The 27,624-nt window shown below is 42.2% G+C and overlaps 1 protein-coding gene across 1 annotated transcript; it reads right to left on the reverse strand.

Moving 5' to 3' along the window:
• Window positions 1–477: 477 nt before the first annotated feature.
• LOC140482729 (myc target protein 1 homolog) lies at window positions 478–27,227 on the reverse strand. The gene is made up of 2 exons (XM_072580289.1): window positions 27,019–27,227; window positions 478–7,053 (listed from the first exon to the last, which is right to left on the reverse strand). The coding sequence occupies exons 1-2, from the start codon at window positions 27,077–27,079 to the stop codon at window positions 6,524–6,526; spliced, it is 591 nt and encodes a 196-aa protein (XP_072436390.1). The 5' UTR covers window positions 27,080–27,227; the 3' UTR covers window positions 478–6,523.
• Between the last annotated feature and the right edge of the window lie 397 nt (window positions 27,228–27,624).

Raw genomic sequence — 27,624 nt, forward strand, 5'->3', positions numbered from 1 at the left:
TTGCAATTATAAGGCAAACAGTTTGGACACAGGGATCCAGTGCTGCTTATCATTACAGCTTCCTGACTGAAGTGTGGAAATTGCTGAACAGACTACAGAAGGTCAAGCAAACTTTCTCTTAGTTCATCCAACATATTGTGTGCTGAAAGAATTGGCCTTTGCACTATTTTCCTGTTCTCTGCTGGCATCTATACCTCAACTGCACCCAAACGTAGATTACTTCCCATTCTAGTCAGCTTCTTGACAATGCACGTCCATGTTCTTTGTGTTTAGGTAAGTGTGTTATGCCCTAAACAAATGAAGGTACACGCTGCTTCCCTTTACTGCATGGGGATCTGTCAGTTGTTTGGCTGTTAGTTTGGTAATATGTCTCTGCAGGTGATTTGCATCCCAATTGATTCATTAAAACATTAACGATTATGGCCATGTTTTAAAGAAAGAAGAAACAATAAGTCAGTTGCAGACAGAATTACAAAAGCAGGTTAATTTCCATCCTTTTAATGAGTGGAACAAATGCAACATCGCTTACAATATTGAAGAACAAAAAGAAAATTCCTCAAAAGTCAATTCAATTGAAACAAAATGTATTAAGGCTTAATAAAAAAAGAAATAATTAAAAACGTGTATTTTGTAGGTTATGGCTAACATTGAATTGAGAACACTCTGCCATGTGCAGGTCTTGTCAGTATATTAGAGCATAGTAAGAAGGACAGTAATAATTTCACTCTTATTGCATCTCAACAATTTCAGGCTTCGTGACAAACAGCAATTTATATTTTCACCCATCCGCACGACATAATAACACAGATGCTGAATGTATTTGCATTGATTTCTCTTTACCTGGTGGTTTACCAAAGTTGGTCAGTTATTTAAACCTATTAAAATAAACAGGCTAATGCTTGTTTGAAAATAATGGACAAGAACTTGATACAAAAGAAAGTCTTATGTAGAGTAAATTCTGAGCTAAGTTCAGATGGACATTCTCCAAAATGCAAGGTATTTACATGAATGCTTCCCTGTCTTTGCAGCATGTCATGATTTCAAGATGTTATTCACAACCACGAAGACCCAGTTGCAAATTGGTGGTGAATTGCTTCTGAAAATTACAAATCTACTGCTCCAGATCTCCAACATGAGGTGGGACCATCTTCTCTTGTTCATAATGAGAAATAAGTTGAAGGAGACCAATTACCTTACTGACTAATCTTAAATCAGTTTTACAGCATTTCTGAAGGAAAGTTGCACTGTCAGAAATGCTTTTCTCTTTGGATAGGGCTTTAATGTAAGACCTCATCCCCATCTCAGGTAAATGTAAAATATTTTGGAAAAGACTATAAATCTTTACCTGAAGGCTTCTGGGCCAACATTTCCCCTTCATGCTACATCATACACACACACAAAAAGCAGATTATTGATCATTATCACATTGGTATTCGTGGAAGCTTGCTGTGTGTAAATTGGATCTGCATTTCTACCACCACAACAGTGATTAAAAATTACTTTAAAGCATTTATGCAAATTAATAAGTATATAATTTGTTATAAAAGTTATCCTGAGATGTTGAAAAATGCTATAGGAATGCAGGGTTTCTCTTAATAAATGCAGGTCCCTTTCAGGAGTACAGTGATTGTGCAGTTTACTGCTTGGCTGAGCATAAATGAGTGAGTTTGAACTGAGGTCTTTAAGACAACCAACTATTCTACAATCTGGCAACCATTCGTCCTCGATGGGTGATGAACATGCAGCAAACTCTCCATTTCAGGTGGGTTTGTCTTCATATGTTGCACCTTTTGTGTGTCACAAGTCCCCCACGTTAAACTGGGGGCTGCTCAGTTGGAATGGATGGCCAGTTTTGCATAGTTGATTTTAACCTTACTGCGAATCCTCTTGCAAGGATGCCTCCCTTGAAGAAGTTCTCTTCCTCTCTCCACAAGAATCTCAGTGAGTCTCTCTCTCGCTGCAACCCCCAGGTCATCTCCTCTGCCCTGAAGCTCTTACTCTTTACTACCTTCCCCCAACCTCCTCTTTGACCTATCACCTCCATCCCCACCCCCCTTCACCTATTGTACACTTTGCTACCTTCTCCCCAAACCCACCCTCACATTTGTCTCTCCACCCTGAAGGCTCCTGCCTCTATTCCCGATGAAGGGCTTTTGCCTGAAACGTCAATTTTCCTGCTCCTTAGATGCTGCCTGACCTGCTGTGCTTTTCCAGCACCACTCTGATCTAAACTCTGGTTTCCAGAATCTGCAGTCCTCACTTTTGCCTGGCCAATTTATAATGCAGAGTGATGCCAAAAGCATGGGTTCAATTCCCACCCAACCTTCTGTCTCACCTGCGGTGTGGTGACCCTCTCAGTCGTGGGATTGTGGTATCTTTACCTTTTCCATGTAGCCTTCAAATATTGCAAGTCTTTTCCCAGGTTGTAATCACTGGTTCATGAAGGTTGTACATGCAAGCCTCTATGAGGTGTCACCGTTTTCCTCCAAGCTCCAGATGTGACCTCCAGATGTGATGATGTCCAAAGTTTTCATATTGCACATGCAAACACCCTTGAAGCAGAACTTTGTGTGTCTGACCGAATGCTGGCTCTGACTGATTGCCTAGTTCCAGTTCTTTCCCCTTACCAGAGGTCCTTGGGTATGCAGTTATCTTCCAGCCTGTGAATGGGCCTGAACTAACAAGGCTATCCTGCTTGATGAGCGTTAGCAAACTTGTAAGCTCTGCCCTGAGGACTGCCAAAATTGTGACTTGTCCTGCCAGGATATACCCATTAGATGTTGCAGACAACAAAGATGGAAACTGAAAGCTGTAAATATCCAATTGCAGCAAGGTGCTGAGAGCCCAAACTTCATAAACCATCAGTTTCAATTCTTAAGAGTTAACATGATGTTATCCCATGTGCTTTGGTTTGAGTTGTCCAAAGGCTGAAGCTGTTTTCCCAATGTATGTCTCATATCTTGCACCAAGGAACAGACTGCATGTCATTGTAGATTCGAGGTAGCAATATATGCTCATCACTTCCATTGGAGTATTATTTGGTGTAATAAGGGTTAATGATGCAACATCTGTCCCATGAATGTTTAAACTTACGGAGAACAATTTTCAAAATGGGAAAGACAGCCTATGAGTATTTGCCGTTGAGTTTTCATGTGGCTGGTGTGGCATCATCAGTGTAGACGAGATCTTTGATCAGTGTAACATGATTTTGTCTTTGCTTTCAGTCTTAAAAGACCATAGAGGTTGCCCTCTGACCTGTCATGCAAGTGGACTCCTTCATCTGAGGGGCAGAAAAAGTCAGGCGTTGGGAGAAGAAAGTGATGGACCGCAGGCATGCATCGCTCCATTCTTCACTCTGACACGATTGGAAGTGGAACGATCTAACTGTATATTATGTCATGGAGAGCACGGATGGGACCGAGGTGTTTTGGTGAACAGTCAATTTTTCCCAAAATCATGCAGAGTCCCACCCTGTGGATAATGTCAAATTCCTTAGTGAGGTCTGTGAAAGTATGTAAAGAAGTATATTCTGTTCCCTGCACTTGTCTTTTGGCTGGCACAGGGGAAAGATTATGTCCAGAGTCGATCTGTCAGTAGAAAAGTCGCACTGCTCCTGATCTGTTAAAGAGACTTGAGCAAATGCCTTGTCTGTGATGTTAAGGAGTGAGATCCAGCTGTGGTTGTTGCCGTCTTTGCAGTTGTCTTTGTTTGAGACAGTATGATGAGTTTTGCATCATGCACTTCCTCGAGGGACGGTTGAGTTGTAATCCAATATGATGCGAATAGCATCGTTTCAAATCCCATCACCAGCTGCAGTTACCATAAAGGATCCTCCTTCTCAACCTCTCCCATTACCTCAGGTATGATGGCCCTCAGGTTAAATCACCGCCTGTTTTCCCTCTCTAATGAGAGAGCAATTCTATGGTTTGGTAAGCCTCTGGTGACTTGATTTGACTCCAGTCTGCGAACAACTCTCCCCTTATTTCAGCAGTTATAGATTAGTCAAGTGACATGCCAATTCTATTGGTGGCAACACATTCCTGAGACTTGCAATGTTCATCTCAATAGTATTTAATGAGCAGAAATATACATTGTGTGTCCTGAGGGTGGGATACATTCTTCATGAGCCTTAAAACTTTCCAGTTACTATCAATTTTTCTACAAAACTCTGACATTCTATCATTCTCTCTAGATTCAGAGTTGGGTTTTGAGAGGTCGTGCAGTGGGTAACGGTATTTTTTCACAATACCCATTTCAAATTGTCGTAAGTTGAATACAGAGTAAAACTCCATCTGTATTACCTCTTTGCCCATTTATACTGATCAACTATACTGAGGTTTCAGTTCCATGCAGAGTAAGACTTTTTCCATATTACCATGCAGAATGTGCTCAGCCTTAGGCCTGTCATGGTTTAGATGTCACTCAAATGCTCCTTCTCTTGAGTACTGCTAGGTCAGGTGTATTGTGGAATGATGACAGTACAGGAGGAGGCTGTTCGGTTCAGTATGCCAATAGTAACTCATTCATAGAGCAATCTTGTCTTCAGGTACCCACTAATCGGGGCAGGACTTATATACTTAATGGTAGGATCCTGGGCAGTATTGCTGAACAAAGAGACCTATGGGTGCAGGTGCACAGTTCTTTGAAAGTGGGGCCGCAGGTGGTGTTTGGCACGTTTGCCTTTATTGGTCAGTGCATTGAGTTAAAGAGTTGGGATGCATGTTGCGTCTGTGCAGGACATTGGCTGGGCCATTTTTGGAATACTGCATTCAGATTCTGGTCTCCCTGCTATAGGAAAGATGTTGTTAAACTCAAAAAGGTGCAGAAATTATTTACAAGGATGCTGCCAGAGTTGGAGGGTTTGAGCTATTAGCGAGAGGCTGAATAGGCTGGGGCTATTTTCCCTGGAGTTTCGGAGGCTGAGGAATGACCTTATAAACGTTTATGAAATCATGAGGGGCATGGATAAGGTGAATAGCCATGGTCTTTTTTGCAGGATGGGGGAGTCCAAAGCTTGAAGGTATAGCTTTAAGGTGAGGTGGGAAGATTTAAAAGGAATGCAAGGGGCAATTTTTCTTGCAGCGGGTGGCGCATGTATGGAACAAGCTGCCAGATGAAGTAGTGGAGGCTGGTACAGTTACAACATTTAAAAGACATCTGGATGAATAGGAAGGGTTGAGAGAGACATGGGCCAAATGCTGGCAAATAGGACTAGATCAATGTAGGACATCTGGTCGGCATGGACAAGTTGGACTGAAGTGTCTGTTTCCGTGCTGTACAGCTCTGTGATTCTACTTCATTCAGAGTCAGATGCAAAGTAGGCTGCCAAACAACATGCTTTAAATTCAACGTTTAGAAAGAAGCTCTTCATTGCAGTAGTGAAATGATTTCTCCCTTTCTCCTTTTTTCCTAAATCATGGTTGCATGTAGAGAGCAGTATGAGAGCATTAGGCTCCAAACTCAGGTTGGTTGGAAGTGAGATGGAATCCACTCTCAGAATCTTACAGCCAGCAGAGGGAGACTTTCATTCAGTGGATTTTGATTCAGGTTACTTTTAATCATGACATCATCCATAGTGCCAATCGATGTTTTTTTGGACACTCAGTATTTCGTGTGATATTCTGTGCAGTACTGGGTAATGTTTATTCTAAGCTGCATGGGTTCACAGCTTCACAGAGCTCAGAAATGTACCAGGCACTGTAATCACCAGACTGTGTGTAAGGAATAAAATTAGAAGGAGCACTGGTATTGAAGGAGTGCTACTCTGCAGGAGGGAGGTTGTTCAGGTGAAAATATGAGCTGGGCGCAAAGGATCCTGTGGCATAACATCCTGCTCAATATTTTTACCTTAGTCAACTTACTAAACAAGATTCTTTGATCATTATTTTATTGTTGTTTGTGGGAACTTGCTGTGTGTAGATTAGCTTCAGTGTTTTTCACAATATAGCATTAACTACACTTTGAGAAACACACTTCATTTAATGTTGGATACTTTGGCTCATATGTAGATAGGGGCAGATGCTCTATGAAAGTGAGCTTTTCTTGTCACTGCAACTATTAGAATCACTTAATTTTTACAATACTTGGCACAGATTTATTGAATGGTTACAGTATAGAAGGAGGTCATTCAGCCCAATGAGTCTCTCCTCGTTCTCTGCAAAAGCAACTTGGTTGGTTCCACTTCTCTGCCCTTTGCCCCAGCCCTGTAAATATTTTCTCTTTGACCAACTCCTCTTTTGAAAGTTTAGGTTCTGAAAGCCTCAGTCATACTTTCAAACTGTGCATCCCTGATCACTTCATCGGAAAAACTTTCTTTGTATTGTCAATGTTGCTTTTGCCAATCATCTGTGCACTTCTGATTCTTGACCTTTCATGTAGTGGGAACAGTTTCTCTCTATATGTCCTGCCTCGAGGATTTCAATGCTGCATTGTGTGCTTTTGTACAGTTTGTAAAGCCACCAACCAATCAATTAAATTACAAACATTGAGAATCCATCGAGCCTCAAATGTTGAGGCCGGAGCATCATGGTAGAGACTCTTTACTGGGTTCCACCACAAAATCATATGCAGGAGGTGGGGTCTGGGATGAGTGACAATCGTAGTGTCGGGCCTCTGACCAGTGCTGCTCCTGGTAGCCCAGGCTGCAGTTGAGTGTGGATGAGGTGTCAGTGCCAAGCAAGCCAGAGGAAGACTGCATTCTGTCCAGCCCGTCTGCCAAGGGCATTTCAGCAAAAGGATGGAAGGTGGAGGCTCGGAAAGTGGACTTCCTCCCGTAGGTGTCAGCCTGGTCTTGGGAAGCTTGCCGTTGGAAGGCCAGTGTATTGGCTAAGGCTAGGTTATTGTCACCGTGCCTGTCGTAGCTGTTGCTGCGGTAGAAGCCGGTCCTGGTCAGCATGACGTTGTGGGATGAGGATCGGTTGCGCTGGCTGGTGGATGGGGAGATGGAAGCGCTGGCCTGCTTCCTGCGGGCCAGGCAGGTGAAGGCAATCCAGAAGAATGCCCCGATGACAATCCCAATCACGACAGACAATGAGAAGGACAGGATGACACCTTCTAAACGAGAGATAGAAAAGCATAATGAGTGAGAATGACAATTCCAAGGCACGTTTCATGACCTCAGAAAATCCCAAAGAGCCTTATGGATAATTAAGTCACTTTGATTCGGCATAGTCAGGATGTCTTCCCCTGAGTGCAGTGGACACAGGGATATTGAGTAAATTTGAGCAAGAGATAGATTTTTAATTGGGAATGGGTTGAAGGGTTATGGAGAGTAGGCAGGAGAGTGGATTTGACACCTAAAAAAGATCAGCTATTATTGTATTAAATGATGGAGCAGACTCGATGGGCTGAATGGCCTGCTTTTCCTCCTAGTTCTTCTGTCCTTGCCTTGAAGGAAACATGTGTCACTGTTGCAAGAGAAAAAAACATTGACTTTGAGATAATGTGGCATTCTAGTCAAAGGCCCCAGAAGAATGGAAGTCCCACCCCTGAGAGATGGCAGCCAATCAGAGGATGACAACTCTATTGAACAGCAGCGCCACTACTCATGGTGGCCACTGCCAGTATTGCACCGGGGCTAATCCAGAATATCAACCATGAATCCTTCAGAACAGGTAAGCACAGTAGGATACGGATTCCAAGGAAGAGGAACACCAGCCTTGTGAGAGACGGGAGGGGGAGCAAGAAGGGAGCTCAGAAAATTGGCAAGGGTTGGCTTCTTGTCAGCTCATCCCACCCTTTTCCCCATCTCCCCATCCCCTCAGTTTACATTGCCAGGTCTCTCATTTAGGCTCAAAATTATGGACGGTGGAGGAATATTAGCCTTTGAATGAAGGACCTGCACTCCATCACCCCCGCATTCAGAAGGACAAACTCAATGGAGTTTGCTGAGTGTATTTCCCAACTGTTAAGTCTACCATTCATTACCAGTTGACTAGCTGTGGCGATAGGCTAAAGTCCATAAATTATTCGTCAGAATCACTAAAGGACCTCAATTGGCCTCTGAGCAGGAAGACTGACCAAATCCTTTCCACCCTGGACTTAATCGGGGGAAGCAGGGAGACAGGGATTTTCACCCACACCTACATGCCCCAATCACTTGAGTCCCCCTCTTTCAGGTATTCACCATTGTAATGTAGGAAACGTAGCAACTGATTTGCTCAGAGCAAGCTCCACAAACAAGTGATGAGACAATCTGTTATTTTTATTGATGGTGATTGAAGGACAGATATTGTCCAAGGTACAAGGGAGAATTGCCTTGCTCTACTTCTTTGAATTGTGCTCTGGGGTCTTTAACTTTCATGAGAAGCTACAATATCTCATTGAAAAGCCAGTATTCCTGATAATGCAGCATTCCTTCAATACTGGACTGGTTAAGTCTTTGAAGTGGAAGGTGAAACCATGACCTTTCGGCTCATAGCAAGTGTGCTGCTGATTGACATCCAATATGAGTCATTCAACCACATGTCGTTGAAGGTAATATCAACATTTCAATGCGAGACACAAGAAAAAATTTGTAGTAATGCGGTCTTCTATATACTCAAAGGTTCATCACAGTCAAGGTAATAAAATTACTTTTGATGCAGACTCAGTATTTTGGAGACCGCTGAAGGAAGCAAATTAATCCAAAACCCTCTGACTCAGAGATGAGAGTGCAATGACTGAGTGAAGACAATATTAAAATTAGAGGGTCACTAAATCCTGAAGAGAGAATGGGCTTCACAACAAAAGTTAGTTCCTCTTTCACAAAATGCTATGATTTTGTTTTTATTCTCTTGTGGGATATGGGTGTCACTGACAGGTCAGTATTTATTGCCCATGTCTAGTTGCCCTTGAGAATGTAGTGGTGAGCAACCTTCTTGAATCATTTCAAATCATGTGCTTTATACAGACCCATAATGCCCTTAGGAGGGAATTCCAGGATTTTGAGGGAACGGGGATTATATTTCCAAGTCAGGATGGTGTGTGGCTCGGAGAGAAACTTGTAGGGGGTGGTGTTCCCATCTACTTGCTGCCCTTGTCCTTCTAGATGAAAGTATTCATGGGTTTGGAAAGCACTTTTTAAGGATCTTGCTTGTAAATTTCCGCAGTGCATCTTATGCATCGTACACACTGCGGTAAAAACAATGACTAAAGATGCTGGAAACCAGATTTTGGATTAGTGGTGCTGGAAGAGCACAGCAGTTCAGGCAGCATCTGAGGAGCAGCAAAATTGACGTTTTGGGCAAAAGCCCTTCATCAGGAATAAAGACCGAGATCCTGAAGCATGGAGAGATAAGCTAGAGGAGGGTAGGGGTGGGGAGAAAGTAGCATGGAGTACAATAGCTGAGTGGTGGAGGGTATGATGGTGATATGTCAGGGAGGAGAGGGTGGAGTGGATAGGTAGAAAAGACGATAGGCAGGTAGGACAAGTCATGGGGACAGTGCTGAGCTGAAAGTTTGGAACTCGGGTAAGGTGGGGGAAGGAGAAATGAGGTAACTGTTGAAGTCTACATTGATGCCCTGGGGTTGAAGTGTTCTGAGGCGGAAGATGAGGCGTTCTTCCTCCAGGCGTCTGGTGGTGAGGGAGCGGCGGTGGAGGAGGCCTAGGGCCTCCATGTCCTTGGCAGAGTCGGAGGGGGAGTTAAAATGTTGGGCCACAGGGTGGTGTGGTTGATTGGTGCGGTACACACTGCTGCTACTGAGCTAATGTTCTTGTTGGAAATCTGAAATAATTTGATGGAAAAGATTTTTTAAAAATTCAGCAGTTCTACCATTCCTTTATATAACTGCAGCATCTCAACTCCATGTGCAATGACTCTGTATCCTTTTTCCACCCAAAGATCAGCTCTCTGGAGATAAAACACAGGCTAAAGCCTTCAAGTGGATGATTTGTCAATTTTTGTCTGTCAATTTTTTGGAGAGAGATTCTGTTCCCGAAATGCCATGGGATAATGAATAATTAATGAACATTTTCTCTTAGATGAGATTCCTCACAGTATGGAAACAGGCCCTTTGGCCTAACAAGTTCACACCAACCATCCAAATAGCAACCCATTCTCCCACCCCATATTTAAACCTGATTAATGCATCCAACATGGCCAATTCACCTGCCTATCTTTGGATTGTGGGAGGAAACCTGAGTACCCAGAGGAAACCCATGCAGACACAGGGAGAATGTGCAAACTCCATACAGACAATCACCTGAGGTGGGAATTGAATCCAGGTGCCTGGTGCTGTGAGGCAGCAGTGTTAACCACTCAGCCACCATACCACTCTGGACTACCTACAAGATGCGCTGCAGAAACTTAACAAAAAGATCCTTAAAAAGCACCTCCCAAACCCATGAATACTGTCATCTAGAAGGAGAAGGGCATCAAATACATGGGAACATTATTACCTTCAAGCTTCACACATTTTCACTATTTCTCCTCAAATCACAAACAATCCTGACCTTGATGTGTATCTCTGTTCCTTTCTATCTCTTGATGTGATATCCTGGAATTCCCTTCTCCATATCACTGCACAATGTTCACCATATGCACTGCAGTGGCTCAAGAGGAAAGCAGCTCACCACCACATCTTAACAGGCAAATAGACATAGAAACTGATAAAGCCAGCGATGCCCACATGCCATTTAGAAAACAGCACACTTTATTCCAATGACCTGTCTTCTTCTGTATCGTAGAATGTGCAAACTCCACACAGACTGTCACCTGAGGCTGGAATTAAATCCAGGTCCCTGACTACTTGAGGCAGTAGTGCTAACCACTGAGCCACCGTACCACCTGCAGCTTGGGCTGTTTTGCCCTAACGTCAGGCTTTGCAAAAAATCAAATTCCTGCAGCACATTCATTTAGATGTAATGAATTCAAAACTGATCTTTGCGTTTATACCTCAGTGAATTTTGTACTAATCTGACACATTTAATAAACTACCTGCTGATGCCTCTTATTGTGGGTCAGCTAGAGTGCTGGATAACAATGATATACTTAACACAGTAAGGAAATTGTTGAAAGGAAACATATTTTGTAAAATATTTTTGTCTTGCACCCATCAGAACATTTTCAAGAACACCTGAAGGGAAATTGTAGTGATTAGAATGAACTCTGCCATTCCAATTCAGGACATCACAGAATATGAGTTCGCTAATTAGGGCTGTAAACCTGATCCAATCAGGGAGTCCTGGCTGACAGAGATAAATAAGAGTGTTCCCTTTGATATGAAGGGCAGTGCTTGTCACTGGCCACTTGGGTGTTTTCCTATCTTTCTGGTGGTGGAAATTGAATAAAGATTCATACACCTTGTGTCTCTCACTGTGTCTCACACTTGTGCACACAAACACCATGGGTGCTGGGGAAAAAATAAGCACTACTGTGGTTAGGCGGGAGAGTGGGGGTTTTAAAATAAATAAATAAATAAACAGGGGATAAGAAAAAAGAAATAAATAAGACTGTTACATTAGCGCCCGGGTGTCTCTGGAGAAGGAGCACGCGGTATCCACCGACACCCTGGAGTTGTTCAGGGAGAAGTGGGCACCGCAGGGAGTGGAGTGCATTATTTCCCCCTCCAACTCTATTTTGATTTAATCCCTGCCCTCCCTTTCACTGTTTGATCACACAGCATTGCCTTTTGATGTAAAGGGCACTGTTTGTCACAGGCCACTCGGGTGTTTCCTATCTTCCTGGTGGTGGAAACCGAATAAAGATTCATGCACCTTGTGTCTCTCACTGTGTCTCACACCTGCACACACACAACACGGGCGCTGGGGAAAAAATAAGCACTACAGCAGTTAGGCGGTAGTGTGGCAGTAATTTTAAAAACATAAACAGGAGCGTCAATCACTCTGTAAGAAAACAAATAAATAAACAAGAGTGTCAGTAGTTCTGTTCACTGTAGGAGTTAGCTGGGTCATTGTCATATACTATGCACAGATAAATAAAGGGTGACTTGGTGAGGACATACCAGCTTTTAGTGGAGTTATTTCAGAAATAACATTTTATATTGTTTGAGAAGAGAGTGCTGAGTGGTTGGCAAGTGGACTCCGATGTATGGAGTTACCACATGAATACATCAATTAGTGGGCTGGCATGATTGCTGACAGTTAACTGTCAAGCTTTGTTTAAATTTAAACCAGACAATTGATGCTGATTGGTGGAGGGTTGTCAGGAGGAATGAAGCACAACATGACCTGACCTACAGGCACAATGAATGTTCGTATTTTTTGCAATTTCCTGTATATGCATCACACTGCAAACATGACAAGCTAACATTGTTAAATTGGTTATTTTAAAGGGCAGTCAGGAATATTTAGCAAATACTATCCTGATCACTGAAGCACATCTGATGTTGGAAATGCATTTTGCTCATTTAATATGGGCAGTGCCTTCCTTGTTACAAACAGTTGAAAGGACAAGTGACAAGCAGTCACTTGTCAGTATAAAATGTTGTGGAATGTCTTGATGTGAGTACAATATAAAAGATGAGGACAATTTCTTTCTTTCCTCAGCAATACTCAAATTCAGTGCAACCAACTGACTATTGGAATAATGAAAATCAGTCTCAAATTTATTCAGGCATATAGTTAAGAGAGAATCGAAAGCAGAAAGTACAGGAAAAACTCAGCAAGACGCGAAGCATCTGTGGAAAGAGAAATAAAGTTAACAATTTGAGTAAGATCTGATGAAAGGTCACTGGATTGAAACATTAACAATTTTTCTCTCCGCAGATGCTGCCAGACCTGCTCAGAACCTCCTGTATTGGTTTGTTTCAGATCTCCAGCATCCAATGATCTTTGTTTTATTTTAGATAAGAAAGAATAGGATCTGGGCGTTAATGAAAAAGTTAAGTCTGACTCTAGGTACCACTGGTTTTAAAAAAAAAGTGAAAAAGCCAGAGGGATATGAGGGGTGTTAGTAGAAAGACCATTGTTATTTTAATGTAATTATCTTGGTCATTCTAGTTCCTTGGTCATTGATCACTCTGTAAACATAGGTGTGAAAGGATAATTTTACATTTACTGTTCACTTCACTGTATCACCAACAAGCAAACGGAAATGTTAAAGTTCATATCCATGCAGAAATGAGTTTTGAGACCAGTGTTATTAAACATTAAAGAGCCAGAAATGGGTCACATCTAATGACACACACGTGGCTCATATATTGGACAACACACTCTGAAAACAATTTGAATAGTGTCTTGAGACTTGTTACATTTTCCAGGAAGAGCAAATGGGGATGTTGTTTAATCCTTATCCAGAAAGATACACCTTCCAACAATGTAGCACTCCACAAGAGGTTTTATGCTTAAATCTCTAAAGTAGGATTTGAACCCAGACTCCCTGAGACAGGAGCGATGAGACACAGATGATAAAACCTCCCTGTCTTACCTTTTTATTTCCCTTTTTGTAGCGGGCTGTACTGAAAATTTTAGTCCTTCAGCCAGCTTTGTCTGAGCCAGGACATTTGAAAAGTTGCATTAAATTTTGTGCATAACAAATTTGTGTTTAGTCATGTTCTTGTTAAATCTGGCAAACTCAGTTGGCAGGTTTGGACTGTGGCAGTGGTTCATTATTTCATCATTCTCCAACTATTACGAACACCAGATGGCAGGAAATTCCTGAGACAGTCAAGGTCTTGTTGATAAACTCATTATCAATATGAATCAACTCGACTGACTGAGGAAGAGAATTAGGTCATCAGCATCCGCAGTTTTGTCTTCGGAGGCTGAGATGTGTTCTCTTCAACAGCAACAGTTCATTTGTTGAGGCTCAAAACTTGAAAACTATTGACCATGTTCAAGTCAGGAATGTGATCACAGAATGGCCTTCTCTGGGTGAAATCATTCAGCCCATCAACCACATGGCACCTCTCTGGAAGGGATCTTGATCCTCATCACTCTCCCCTGACCTTACCCTCCCAAACTGGCAAATAATTTCCTTGTTTATTGATGGTAGATTCACTATTCATCTGGCTGACTAAATCCAATCTACACAATGGTACCATAGACCATAAAAATTATTAAACAGTAAAGTCAAAACTTTTTCTTATCTGTTCACCAGTGGAATGTGCACATTACTGATTGGACCAGCATTTATTTCTCATCCATAGTTACCCTGGAGAAGGATCTGGTGAGCTTCCACCTTGAATAAATACAGTCCGTGTACTGTGGGTAAATCAATATCACTGCTGAGGAGGGAGTTCCACAATGTTGACTCAATGATACGAAAGGAACATAGTTACACTTCCAAGTCAGGAATATGAGTGGCTTGAAGGGGAACTTGCATGTGATGGTGTTCCCATATATCTACTGTCCTCTGTTTCAAGGTGGTAGAGGTCACAAGGTTTGAAGGTGCTACCTAAGGAATGTTGGTGAATTTCAGCAGTGTGTCTTTTAGATGGTAATCGTTGCTGCTCTGAGCGTCAGTGGTGCAGGAAGTGGATGCTTGAGGATATGGTGCCAATCAATTGAGCTGCCTTCTCCTGGATGGTGTCAAACTTCTTGAGTATAGTTGGAGTTGCACTCATTCAGGTCAATGGTAACCCCCAGGACAGTGTTGCCATTGAATGTCAAGGGATGATTTTCATTTGACACTCATTAGGAATGGGATACAAGAAATCAAATTTGGAAAGGGGACACCAATTTATACGACTTGCGAAGAAGATGCTGATGGTTGGATCATGATTGGCTTGGGGATGCAGGGGGAACTTTTAGCTGCCTATCTGAAGGAACTGATTGAACTCAGATCAGGCAAATAGTCAGCAGTCAAAATGTCACTATGGGGAATGTCACAGGGGACCCTTAGAATACCATGTCCAACATGAGATGTGATTCTGCTTTGGACAGCAGTAAGTAATCCCAACTGTTCTAGGAAATAAACCAGTGAAGTAATTTTAAGATTATTAGTTTGGTTTGCAACTTGAAGCATTTAGGACACACTGGATCCTGTTCAATTTACGTGATAGGGATTTGTTCATACATCTCAATTTTTTAATGCCAATCCCTGCTGCATTCCCCATGGCAACACCTCAATCAATCAGAGTCGACCTGCCTCATCTAAATTTCTTTTAGCTAACTGTGATTGACAGTTAACAGATGCTGAAAACAAATTGAGGGTCAGAATGTATCTGCTTCTGGTTTGATGTTGGTTCTCATTTCCCTGAAAACTGGTGGGGTTTGGGGCCCAGCTCTGTCACACCTTTCCTTTGTAAATTGCTCATTCTTGTATGTAACTGTTCATATTAACTGTGTAATTTGTACTGGTTAATAAAATTATATATATATTTCTAGTCCTGGAGTGGTATGGACTGATTCGGGATGTAAAAATGGATTCGTTAATGGAAGTTCATGATGTACAAATTTGATCAATTTGCTTTGAAGAAGTAACCAGGGGTGTTGTTTAGGGTAATTCTTTTGATATGATCTAGACGAACATTAGTGGGATTTCTCATACGATCCCTCATGGTAGACTAACCAAGAAAGTTAAAGGCCACGAGATCAAGAGCAAAGCGACTTATCGGATACAAAACTGTCTGAAATACAAGACGTAGGGGTTACACCATGCATGGTAGGACACTGGAAAGTACTGAAGAGCCAAGGGACTTTGGCATGCATATCTATGGATCCCTGAAGGTAGCAGGGCAGGTAGATAAGTTGCTTAAGAAATCACATGGGCAGCGGCAGTTAGAAGCTAAGGTATGGAATACAGAGCAAGCTGGTCATGCGATAACTGCATAAAACACTAGTTAGGCCACAACTGGAGAACTGTGTGCAGTTCTGAACACCATGTTAAAGGAATGATGTGATTGCACTGGAGGAGGGTTAATCCAGAGGCTCAGCCTGAAGCTCTGCTGATATAGATTCATATCCTATTGTGTCAACGTGTAAAACTTAAATTCAATCAATTGGGAATTTAGAGACAAATGTGTTTGGTTCATTAATGCTGTTTAATCTGCTTCCCTTACCTTGTCTGACCTACATGTGACTCCAGACCCAGCCTCAATTTTAGCAAACCACTCAGTTTAAGGAAATTTACAATGGGCAACAAGTTGTACCATTGTCAACAATGTCACATCCCATCAAAACAATAACAAAAGCCTCAATTTCAAGGATGAGGATCAGACATCATTTCATGTCCATTGACCTTCTTTGGATGCATTTGATTCATTCGAAGTAAGCCATCAAATGAAACAGTTCCCACCTTGTGCCAAGTACTGTACATGATCATTTGTACTTTTTCCTGATGCAGCTTATGAACTACATCTAGTTGTCCACTTGAATGGGATTAAGACAATTATAATGTGTTAGTTTGTTACAGAGATATTGAGAATAAAGGTGCTCAAAAATGTTTGAGAAATAACCTTTTAGAAACACAGTAAGGTGCAGATCATGAGCTGATTTTTAGAGTTTGAACAGGGCAACTGGTACATAAGTTACTTTTAAGATAGGTTTATGAAATATGAAATTACACAGAGTGTTTTCTTCCAATAAATGTTAATTTCATGGACAAGACTTTGAGGAAACCATTGCATTTGCACACAAATATTCACTTACAGTCAAAACAGCCAAAGAACGTCAAATGCAATTGCAGAAACACAAACAGAAATTGCTTCAAAAACTCAGCAAGACTGTTGAGCGAAAGCATAGTTGATGTTTCAGATCTCATGACCCTTCTTCAGAAAGAACCCAAAATGTTAACTCTATTCTCTCTGCTAACCACTGAGCCACCATGCCACCCTCCAACCTGTTGAGTTTTCCCAGCAATTTCTGTTTATATGATTTCCGGCATGCAGTTCTTTTGGGTTTTTTTTTGTTTGGAATGATGAGTCCAATAACGATCATAAAACCACTGTTGATAAAAGCTCATCTGGTTCCTTTGGGGATGGAAATTGACATCATTACCATGTGTGACTGCAGTCATGGGGTTGACTTGTAACTGCCCTCTGGGGTGATGAAGGATGGACAATAATCGCTTCCCTAGCCAGCCATGCCCACATCATGTTAATGAATTTAAACAAAAATTTCACACTTTTCAGATGATGTACATTTTTAACTTCCATGTTCAAAGGAAGACATATTTCCATGTTTTGGTTTATGTGTGAATAGTGACATCAGTTTTGATTGAACTGGTGAAGCGTCTTCACTAGACGCAGATGGAAGCCTTGCACAAAGGGAAGGAGTGTGCAAACATCAAAGCATCCCATTGACTGGTGCAAGCACTCACTGCTCCATCTGCAAAAGGGTGTGCAGATCCAGCAGTGGACTGTTCAGTCACCTCTGGACCCACAACAAGTGGGGAATAAAATCGGCTTTGATCTCGAGGGCACAGAATTGGGAGAACAGGGAGTAATTGAATCGGAGTGAGGGTGCAATCAGCGGGAGAAATGAGAAAAGAAGGGGAAAACTGACATGACTGGTATGGTAAAAAGTGAGGACTGCAGATGCTGGAGATCAGAGTCGAAGAGTGTGGTGCTGGAAAAGCACAGCAGGTCAGGCAGCATCCGAGGAGCAGGAGAGTCGACATTTCGGGCATAAGCCCTGCATCAGGAATGAGGCTTGTGGGCCAAGTTGACAGATAAATGGGTGGGATTGGGACTGGGGGAGGAGGGGGGGGGGGGGGGGAGGGGGGGAGTTAGCGGGGAATGTGATGCCTAGATGAAGATGGAGGTGAAAGAGATAGGTTGGAGAAGAGGGTGGAGCAGATCAGTGGGAAGGCAGATGGACAGGTTGGATAGGTAAAGAATAGTAGGGTGTGGTGTGAAGAAAGAACAATGGCTGGGAGAAGCTTCTTCCCTAATGAGATGACCAGACAACTTTACTGTGCCACAGCAAGTAACCAAGGTCTTAGACCCTAAATCAGTTCGCTCTCGGGCCTACCCATTCAGACTCAAGGATTGTTCCTTCTGCTAGTTTTCAGGTCCTTGGATGTAAGGCACTTTACAAACAGCACACTGGATTCCTGATGCTTTTCTCTAACCCCATGACTGGTGTTGTTATATAAGGTATCAGCTGTCAATCACATTATGAATGACATCACAGGAAGTGACATCTGACATTCAGTGTGTCAAAGGACTTGCTCCAACCACATGGGGGTCACTCCTTTTTCTGTGTGTGCATAGTTCAGGAAACCATTGCATTTGCACACAAATATTCACTTACAGTCAAAACAACCAAAAAACGTCAAATGCAATTGCAGAAATACAAACAGAAATTGCTTCAAAATGAAGGTTTTGGTGACTGAAGTCTGCTTTATGTTCATAAGTAAAGTTACAATGGGTTATGAGCTTTAATAAAGAGAGATTAATCCACGTTAGAAACTTTCAAATGCAATGAATTGTTATCATTACATGTAGAGAAACTCAGCAGGCATTTTGTCAACATCAAGGTCTCACAGCTATCCATAAATCACGAGATCATCTGGTTTCTGATCGATTAGATGAGGAAGGCACATTTGATGAGAACACCACAGGGAAGCTTTCAGCTTGTTTGTCAAATGAGAGGGTAGTGAACACAGAGGGGCTAGCTTGGCTTGACATCTCAGATCACATTTCAGCAGCAGTACATTACCCCAGTACTGTGTGAAACTTGATTACAGGTATCCATTCTTGTCAGCAGCAAGTAAATCCGTAGCCTTTAGACTGGGAGCAAAGATTTCTTTTAACTGAGCCAAATACTTGATGAGGAAACAAGCAGTGAGTAGACCTATGTTACTGGGACGAGTAACCCTAGTCTCTGAGCCAACGGCTAACACATGACCCCATCACCCCTGAGTAACATAACACTTATGAGAGTAAAGAATGGAACAATCATGTCTCTCTGGTGCTGAACAAATTGCTGTATACACCCTGTTTCCTGTTTATATAATGCTGCCTTGTAGTCTCTCCACCAAACCTTGATCCCTACAGATAGTTTCCTGCCATGTTGCTACATTTCACTCTTCGTATGATTTTGTATCATATTTTAGAGAGGGCTCATTACACATTTGGAAATCTGAGCTGCATCTGTGATGTTGAGAGTGAGGAGGTGGGATGGGGTTAGCCAGCTTCCCTCCCATCATGACACTGAGAGTCAGCTTCAGAACTGGCCCTGATCGCGAAAGGGAAACAAAGACTTGCATTTGTGTAACGCCAGGATATCCAAGACAGTGTCATGTTTTCGGTACTTGTGCACAGTTTGTCATGTACTGTCAAGTTTCCTACATTGCAACATCATGTGCACAGCAAGATCCCACAAGCAACAATGTCATAATTGTGACCAGACTATTCGTCTTAAGGATATTTATCACAGGATCAATCCTGGGCCAGGTCTTTTACCAAATAAAGAGCTATACCATCTGTTTTACTGGTACAGGAGGATTAGTGAGGATGTCCTACAATTCTTTTCCAAATAGATCCATAGTATCTTTACATTCAACTTGCTCAGATTGCCTCATTTGGATAGACATCATCATGAAACATGCAGTATTCCCAATACTAACCATCCATTATTGTGGCACTTCCTCACTTTTAACCTTCTAATAGCGCAGCACTCCCTCAGCACTGATTCTCTGACATTGCAGCACTCCAAAAGTAGTAATCCATTTACAGTTCTGCACTCCCTCAGTTCTGACCCTCCGACAGTGCAGCACTTCCTCAGTACTGACCCTCCAACAGTTCAGCAGTTCCTCAGCACCGACCCTCTGACAATTCTGCACTTGTCAGCACTGACCCTCCTACAGTGGAGCACTTCCTCAGTACTGACCCTTCGACAGTGCAGCACTCCCTCAGTACTGACCCTCCGACAGTGCAGCACTTCCACAGGACTGATGTTCCGACAGTGCAGCACTCCCTTATTACTGACCCTCAAACGCTGCTGCACTCCCTCAGTATCTGTCCAATGACAGTGCTGCACTCCAGCTCTCTGTTGTCCCTTGGCAGTGACAATGCAGCGTTCCCTCAGTACTGATCCTTTGATACTGTGGTGCTCCTCTAGACTGCTGACAGTGTGCCACTGAGAATAAAGAAACATTTAAGTTGTTGACTAATCAGATTTTCAGGCATGCTTCACCATTTTAGACCATAACAAACCATCTACCTGAACACCAACTCCCCTCCTATCTTCATTTCCTGTGATATAAATAGTATCCAGAAACCTCTCAAGTTCCACCTTAAATATACGCAGCAGTAATGTGTCCGAACATTCCTGGATATATCTGGGAGATGCCCCTCTGTGTGGGTGAAGAAATTCCTTCTCATCTCAGTCCTAAATGGCTTGCCTCTTAATCTGAGACGGTGTCCCCTGACTCTAGACACCTCAAATAGAGGAAGGCCAATAAATCATGTGGACCAGATGGACTACACCCTAGAATTCTGAAGGAGATAGCTGAGGAGATTGTAGATGATCTTTCAGATGGTGATCTTTCAGGAATCACTGGAGTCAGGGAGGATCCTAGAGAATTGGAAAATAGCAAATACAATACCCCTGTTTCAGAAGGTTGGGGGGGGAGGGAGACAGAAGACAGGAAACTATAGGCTGCTTAGCCTGATGTTGGTCATTGGTAAAACTTTCGAGTCCATTATTAAGGATGAGTTTGCAAAGTGGTAGGAAGTGTATTGTAAAATAGGGCTGAGTCAGCATGATTTCATCAAGGGGAGGTGATGTCTGATTAGAATTCTTTGAGGAGGTAATGAGCAAGTTAGACAAAGGAAAGCCAGTGGATCTTTTTGGATTTCTGAAAGGACTTTGATAAGGTGTCACACGGGAAATTGGTAAATAAGATAAAAGCCCATAATGTTAGGGGAAAGGTACTGGCATGGATAGAGGATTGGCTGACTGGCAGAAGGCAGAGAATGGGGTTAAAGGGGACTTGTAATCATAATGATCTGGTCAAAGGAACTGAGGACATTGTTGCTATGTTTTCAGATGACACAAAGTGGTGGAGGGAGAGATAAAGTTGAGAAAGCGGGAAGGTTGCACAAGGACCTGGACAGGCTCGGAGAGTGGGGAAAGAGTGGCAGATGGAATACAATATGGGCAACTGTGAAATAGAGGCACAGACTATGTTCTAAATGTGAAGGGCTCCAGAAAACTGAAGTGTAAAGGAACCTGGGAGTCCTAGGTCAGGGTTCTCTTAAAGTTATCATATAGATTCAGTTCATGGTTTGGAAGGCAAATGCAATGTTGGCATTCATTTCAAAAGGGCTAGAGCACAAGATCAGGGATGTACTGCTGGGGTTGTATAAGGCTCTGGTGAGACCACATTTGGAATATTATGAGTAGTTTGGGTCCTGTATCTAATGAACAATTTTCTGGCATTGGCGGGGTTACTGAGGAGATTTACAATAATGATTGCCGGGATGAAGTGTTTGTTATATGAGGAATGGTTGAGGACTCTGAGTCTGTACTTGTTGGAGTTTTGACGGACAAAGGGGAACCTTATTGAAACTTACAGGATAATGAGAGGCCTGCATAGATTGGATGTAGAGAAGATGTTTCCACCAAAAGGAGAGACTAGGTCCTCAGGCACAGCCTCAGATATGAAGGGATGACTCTTTAGAACTCAGATGGAGAGGAATTTCTTCAGCCAGAGATGATGACTCTGTGGAACTTATTGCTACAGAAGGCGGTGGAGATTGAGTGTACTTCAGACAGAGATAGATGGATTGGTAAGCAGATCAAGGGTTGGGAGAAAGGCAAATTAATGGGTTTGAGGAACATATCAGCTATGATCAAATGGTGGAACAGACTAAATAGGCTAAATGGACTCATTCTGTTTCTATTTTTTATGGTGTAATGGTCTGGCCTATCTACACTAATCTCACTTTCTAGCCCTTAGTCTTGACTGTTATGACATTTAATAGTTCATCCATGTACTGTACTTTTTAAAGATGAGGTTTCCTGCCTCTATTACTCCCTCCCCCATATTTGTCCCTAGTGCATTCCAGACCCCCACCCTTTGGATGCCAAAATTTTGACTCAAATTCTCTCAAAATCTCCTGTCCTTAAATTTGTTATGCCTCATTATTATTACATTATTATTACAGCTGAAGGTAAAAGCTGCTTCCTCTGCACCCTGTCTATGCCCCTCATAATCTTATACACCTCTATCAGGCTCCTTCGCTTTTTTTTGTTTGAAAGAAATAATCCAATTTCTCTTTCTCGCTAAGATTCTCCAACCCAGGCAACATCCTGGAGAATGAAAGAGAGAACTGCAGATGTCGGGGATTGGAAACAAAGAAATTTGCTGGAGAGACTCACCCACTCGAGCAGTATCTGTGTAAGAGAAATTGAACCAGTGTTTCATGTTCAATGACCCTTCTTCACAAATACTAACTGTGCTCTCTGTTCATAGCAGTTGCCAGATCTTCTGAGTTTCTCCAACATCCCGGTGAATATTGGCTTTGTCCAGTCAGGTAATTATCTTTCAGATGTTCAGTTATCACATCCTCTGTAATAGATTCTAGTAATTTCTCTACTGCTGACATCAGGCTAACATGTCTGTAGTCCATTTTTATTGTCTTTCTTTCCTTCCTTAAATAGTGGGGTTAAGTTTTTAACCTTCCCATCTTGAGGCATTTTTTTCCCAAATATACGTAATTTTGAAAGATGACCGCCAATATCTCTAACGCCAACTCCTTCAACATTCTGAAATGTAGACCATTGAGATCTGGGAACTGGTCAACCTTCATTCCCATTCATTTCCCAATAACCATTTTTAAAACTAAGTTATTTCATTCCCTATTCTCATTAATGTAGTTACTTTAACACGGTCAGCCAGCTGAACCGCATAGAATATGAGTTCCCTGATTGGGCTATTAATCTGGTCCAATCAGGGAGTCCTGGCTGACGGATAAAAAGATGAATATCAGAGATGCTGACATTTTAGTAGTTGATGCTGAATGAGCCAGCACTGATATCAAGGACTATTCATGTGTTAATAAAGGGCACCTTACTGACAGAAACTGGCTTCTGTGAAGTTATTTAGACAGTCTCTTGTATCTATAATTCTGGGAGATTTCTAGTATGTTCCTCTGTGAAGACAGACACAAAATTCTCTGCCACTCCCTCAGTACTGTCCAAATGTTAGGTTGAGTAATGTGCTCCAGTGACTGGAGGTAGAAACTAGGGTGGTCCCTGTCCCAAATATTCTCTGGATTAAAACCTATTATTTTTATGCCTGTTGGCAAAAGCATGTGAGAAAAATGTTCCAGGGTTAACACAGCCTGTTTCATTTTGTTTAGGAGGGAGGAATCCTGTTTGAATTACAAGAACTTGAGAAGATGGATTTTGCAGCTTGTAAAAACAAAATAAGTTCCAACTGTCGAGGAATCTGTGTGCTCTGGTTTCCTGAATTAAATTCTTCTGCTTACTTTCAGGTAAGCACATTGTTAGTCATATGTGTTCCCAAACCATCTGGTTCCTTCCTTGCTAATTGTTTGCGATGCTAAAGGTCAACTGTCTTCCTATTGGGAAGGGGTTGGTGGAGACTGATGGTTGGTCAGGGCACGGAGAGACAGAGTCTGGTTAGATCCACACTCATATGACAATTCTGTGATGACAGAATATATTGTTGACGCAAATTTGACAGATGATCATGATAAAGGGTGTGTCCCCTTTAAGAAATGTCATTAAATATTTAAGGATTGAGGCCTGTGGGAGAACAGTTCTTGGTGGAATTCTTGCTCACACCTCTCAAGAAAGGGTTACTGAATCTAGATCAGGCATAAATTCAGGTGGCTTTGAGTTACAATTCTTTCGTGAGCCATAGAGTCAAACAACATGGAAACAGGCCCTTCAGCCCACATTGACTATGCCAACCTGCAAACATCAAACTACACTAATCCCATTTACCTGCATTTGCTCTACAGCCGACTGTGCCCCAGAATTTAAAGTACACATCCAGATGTTTCTTCAATGTTTTTTAAGAATCCCTACCTTCAACACACTCTCAGGCAGTGTGTTCCACAGATCTATTGACATTTGGATCAAATTATTTTTCTCAAATCTCCCATAAGCCACTTACACCCTATCCAGTCCTTTTGTACCCTCTGGTCTAAGACATGTCTGCCATGGGGAAAATATTCTCATGCTCTATTCGATCTATAGCTCTTGTACACTTCAATCAGATTCTCCCTTAGCCTCCTCTGCTCCAAGGAAAGCAAACCCAGCCTATCCAATCTCTCCTCATAACTGAAACTTTTCATCCCAGCCCACATCCTGGTGAATCTTCTCTGCACCCTGTCCAATACAATCACATCCTTGTTTTCATGTCCAGAACCACACACAATATTCCATCTCTGCCTTACACCTATATTCCATCTGTGGTCTAACCAACATTTTGGAAAATTGTTACATGACTTCCTTGTTCCTAGATTCTACACTCAAACTGATGAAGGCAGGCATCCCATATGCCTTCTTCCCCGCCCTGTCTACCTGAGCTGACGCCTTCAGGTATCTATGGACTTGTACACCAAGGTCCCTTTATTCCTCAGTACTCCCTAGGGATCTACCACTCACTGTGTATATCCTTCCCTTACTAGACTTTTATTACACTATACCTATCTTGCTGTCATAGGAATTGTATCTGTCCTTTCAATGGGTCAATTGTGGTCTTGAGCCCCTAAGTGGTCAACCAGTGACACACAAGAGCAACCTCCTGCTCTGGTAGTATTTCATCAACAGTCATGGAACAAAACAATAAGGTGAACTCTAATGACTTGGTTGTGGTTTGGTGATTGGTCCCTACAGGTCTCTGTGTCAAATGAATCTGCCCCAGGACTTGGCTTCCCCACCTGCTTACGGTATGCAGTAGACACTGTCCTCCCAATTGCAGCAACTTCCATCCCACACATTGGGTCCTGTCAGCCTGGCTCTAATGAAACCCCTTCCATGTACATCTAGGTATCAAATCCATCAATGAAGCTGCATTGAGTCAAACACCACAGAAGCTGCCCTTCAACTCAATGGGTTTGTGCGAACCTGTCCATACGAATCTCATTTCCTAACACTTGACCAATAGCCTTGAATGTTATGGTCTTTCAAGTGCTCATTAGAGATTTACTTTTAAAGTTTGTGAGGTTTCTTGCCTCAACTGTCCCCCCAATCTGTGCCCCCATCACTCCCAGGTGAAAAAAAACCTTTCCTCAAATTCCCTCTAAATGTCCTGCCCTTAATCTATGAAGTAATGGCCCTTTGTTACTGACCCTTCAACTCAGGGCGACAGCTGCTTCCTATCCATGGGTACCTAATGGCTTTGCTGGGACTGGAGGTCTGCTAGTCATCTAATTGACCTGCAACTTTCCTGGAGGTGGGGCTTCCTCGAAGATGGGCAGAAGTCCCAATCTGAACCGGTTGAGAGAATGACGAATGTTAAACCAGCTCAGGGTTTTGTAGCTTTGCACTGGCATTCTCAATCATCAACTTGGGAGATTCTGGGCAGGGAATTTGTTTCATAAAGAAAGAGCAAAGCTGAAGAGTGGGTTTATAAATCAAACTGAGAAGGAGAGTCAAATATTTGGCAGCTGCATCTAAAAGTGGAGTTTAAATGAAAGTTGGATTGAACAGCCTGCTTTGTTTTGGTTTTAAATCCAGTCAGACGCAAAAGCTATCAAATAAAGCTTTCCCTTTCCAAGAACGTTTGCTTGAATGTGTGACTGAAGAAGTGCATGATGCATTTCTAAATCATTTATTGCTCAGAAGAGCAAGAGCTTTAATTCAGAGAGATTAACAGGAATGGAACAGAAAGACAAGGTCATGAGTGACTCATTCCATAAGTAGAGAGACTGAGGGAGAAACATGGAAATATACAAGTGAGGTTTGGAACACAGGATACTCAAGACTAGAAAAACTAATTTCTGACCTGGGAGATACTTGTGCACAAAATAATGATATCTAGCAGGCAGATACAACAGAAATCAGGAAGGCTCATGGAATGTTGGCCTGAATTTCAAGGGAGTTGCGTATAAGAGTCGGGAAAACTTACAGCAAGGTGCTGTACAACTGTGCAACATGCTGGCGAGACCACATCTGGAGTATTCTAAGCAGTTCTGATCCCCTCATTGAGGGAAATATTATTTTGTCAGAGGCAGTTCAGAGAAGGTTCACTCAGATGACTCCCGGTATGGAGGGATTGTCTTATGAGCAGAAGTGGTCTTATTGAAACACGTAAGTGACTTGATAGGGTAAATACTGAATGGATGCTTTTCCTCATAGTAGAGTCTAGGAGGAAAAGGCATCATCTCAGAATAAAGGAGCACCAATTTAAGATCAAAATGAGGAGGAATTTTCTTCTCTCAGATGGTTGTGCATCTTTTGGCCCAGAGTGCTGTGGAGGCAGAGACTTTCTATTTACTTAAAGCTGAGCTAGATAAGTTCTTGATCAATATGGGAATCAAAGAATATGAGGAAAGGACAGGAAAGGGGACATAAGAAATGTTGGATCAGCCATAATCCCATTGAATGCCAGAGCAGGCATGATGGACTGAACTGTCTGCTTCTGTTCCTATTTCTTACAGTCTACCTGCTGGATGGTCAGGGTACACTCTAAATGATTAACCATCTCTTCAAGTGTTCTCTATGCAACATAAGTAAGAGACGGGCAAAAATGAAAACAATGGGTATGGAAGTACAAAGAGAAGCAACATAGAATGGCTGAGAAAAAGAGTGTGGGAGACAGTATAATGAATGGAAAGGTGCAGAGTGACCAGTACCTGAAAACGGAGCAAACTTAGGGTATTGGGCTACGAGGGAGTGAGGCAGAGTAATTAAGAGAGTACAGTGGAGTACAATTAATTGGAAGAGAAAGTTGTAAAGTAACAGAGAACATGTGTAAGAAATAGAGAGAGAAAGGGGAAGAAAATGATATCTTGATAAATATATGAAAGAGATAAACCAAATAGAGGAGGAGAATCTCTCACACAGTGTGAAGTGGAGAAAAAAATGAGGAAAGAAAAACCAAGAGTGAACTGGAGAGCTCCTCAAACCCGCTGATATTCATAAATTAACACTTTACAACAGCAAAACAATCAGTTCCAATCCCGGCAGATAATTTGTGTGCAACTTACCAAGAAATCTGTCAGGTAACAAGGAAGTCATTGAATTATTTGCAGTCCTATTGACAGCCATGATCAGTTCAGTGGAGCCAGTGAAAACCAAACACTCTGAGGTGTCAGCTCACCAGACAAACTGAAAGAAGTTACCTCTCAGTGAGGAACAAGAAGTTTTCCTTATTCGCTCAAAAAACAAAATCGGACTGTGTGTTGGAATGGAAACTCTGCTGCAGTGGTCTTCCTGCTTTTGTCCTGAAATTAGTAACTGCTGACCTTATCAGTGTTAAACACTGGGCTGAAAGAATGTTACTATTTCCTTGCTATCATTTCCTCGAATAGAAATTATTGAACTGAAAGACAGAAAGGAAGGGGCTGCAGACTGAAAGATATTGCAGGCAAATATCATTCTCTGCACATATTGGAAAAAACCGTTAGGGCACTTGTTTGCTCTGGGTGGGTACGATAAATGTCCATGATTATTCTGCTTTTGAATGAATCTATTAATATCAAATAACAGCTTGAGTGAAGGACTGGAAAATGACCTCTACCTCTATGAGAGGACAGCCTTGGGGACAGGAGCAATGTTTTCAAAACAGAATAGCAAGAACTGAAAGCATTTTT

The sequence above is a fragment of the Chiloscyllium punctatum genome, chromosome 11 (genome assembly GCF_047496795.1).
Source record: "Chiloscyllium punctatum isolate Juve2018m chromosome 11, sChiPun1.3, whole genome shotgun sequence".
Lineage (NCBI taxonomy): Eukaryota > Metazoa > Chordata > Chondrichthyes > Orectolobiformes > Hemiscylliidae > Chiloscyllium > Chiloscyllium punctatum.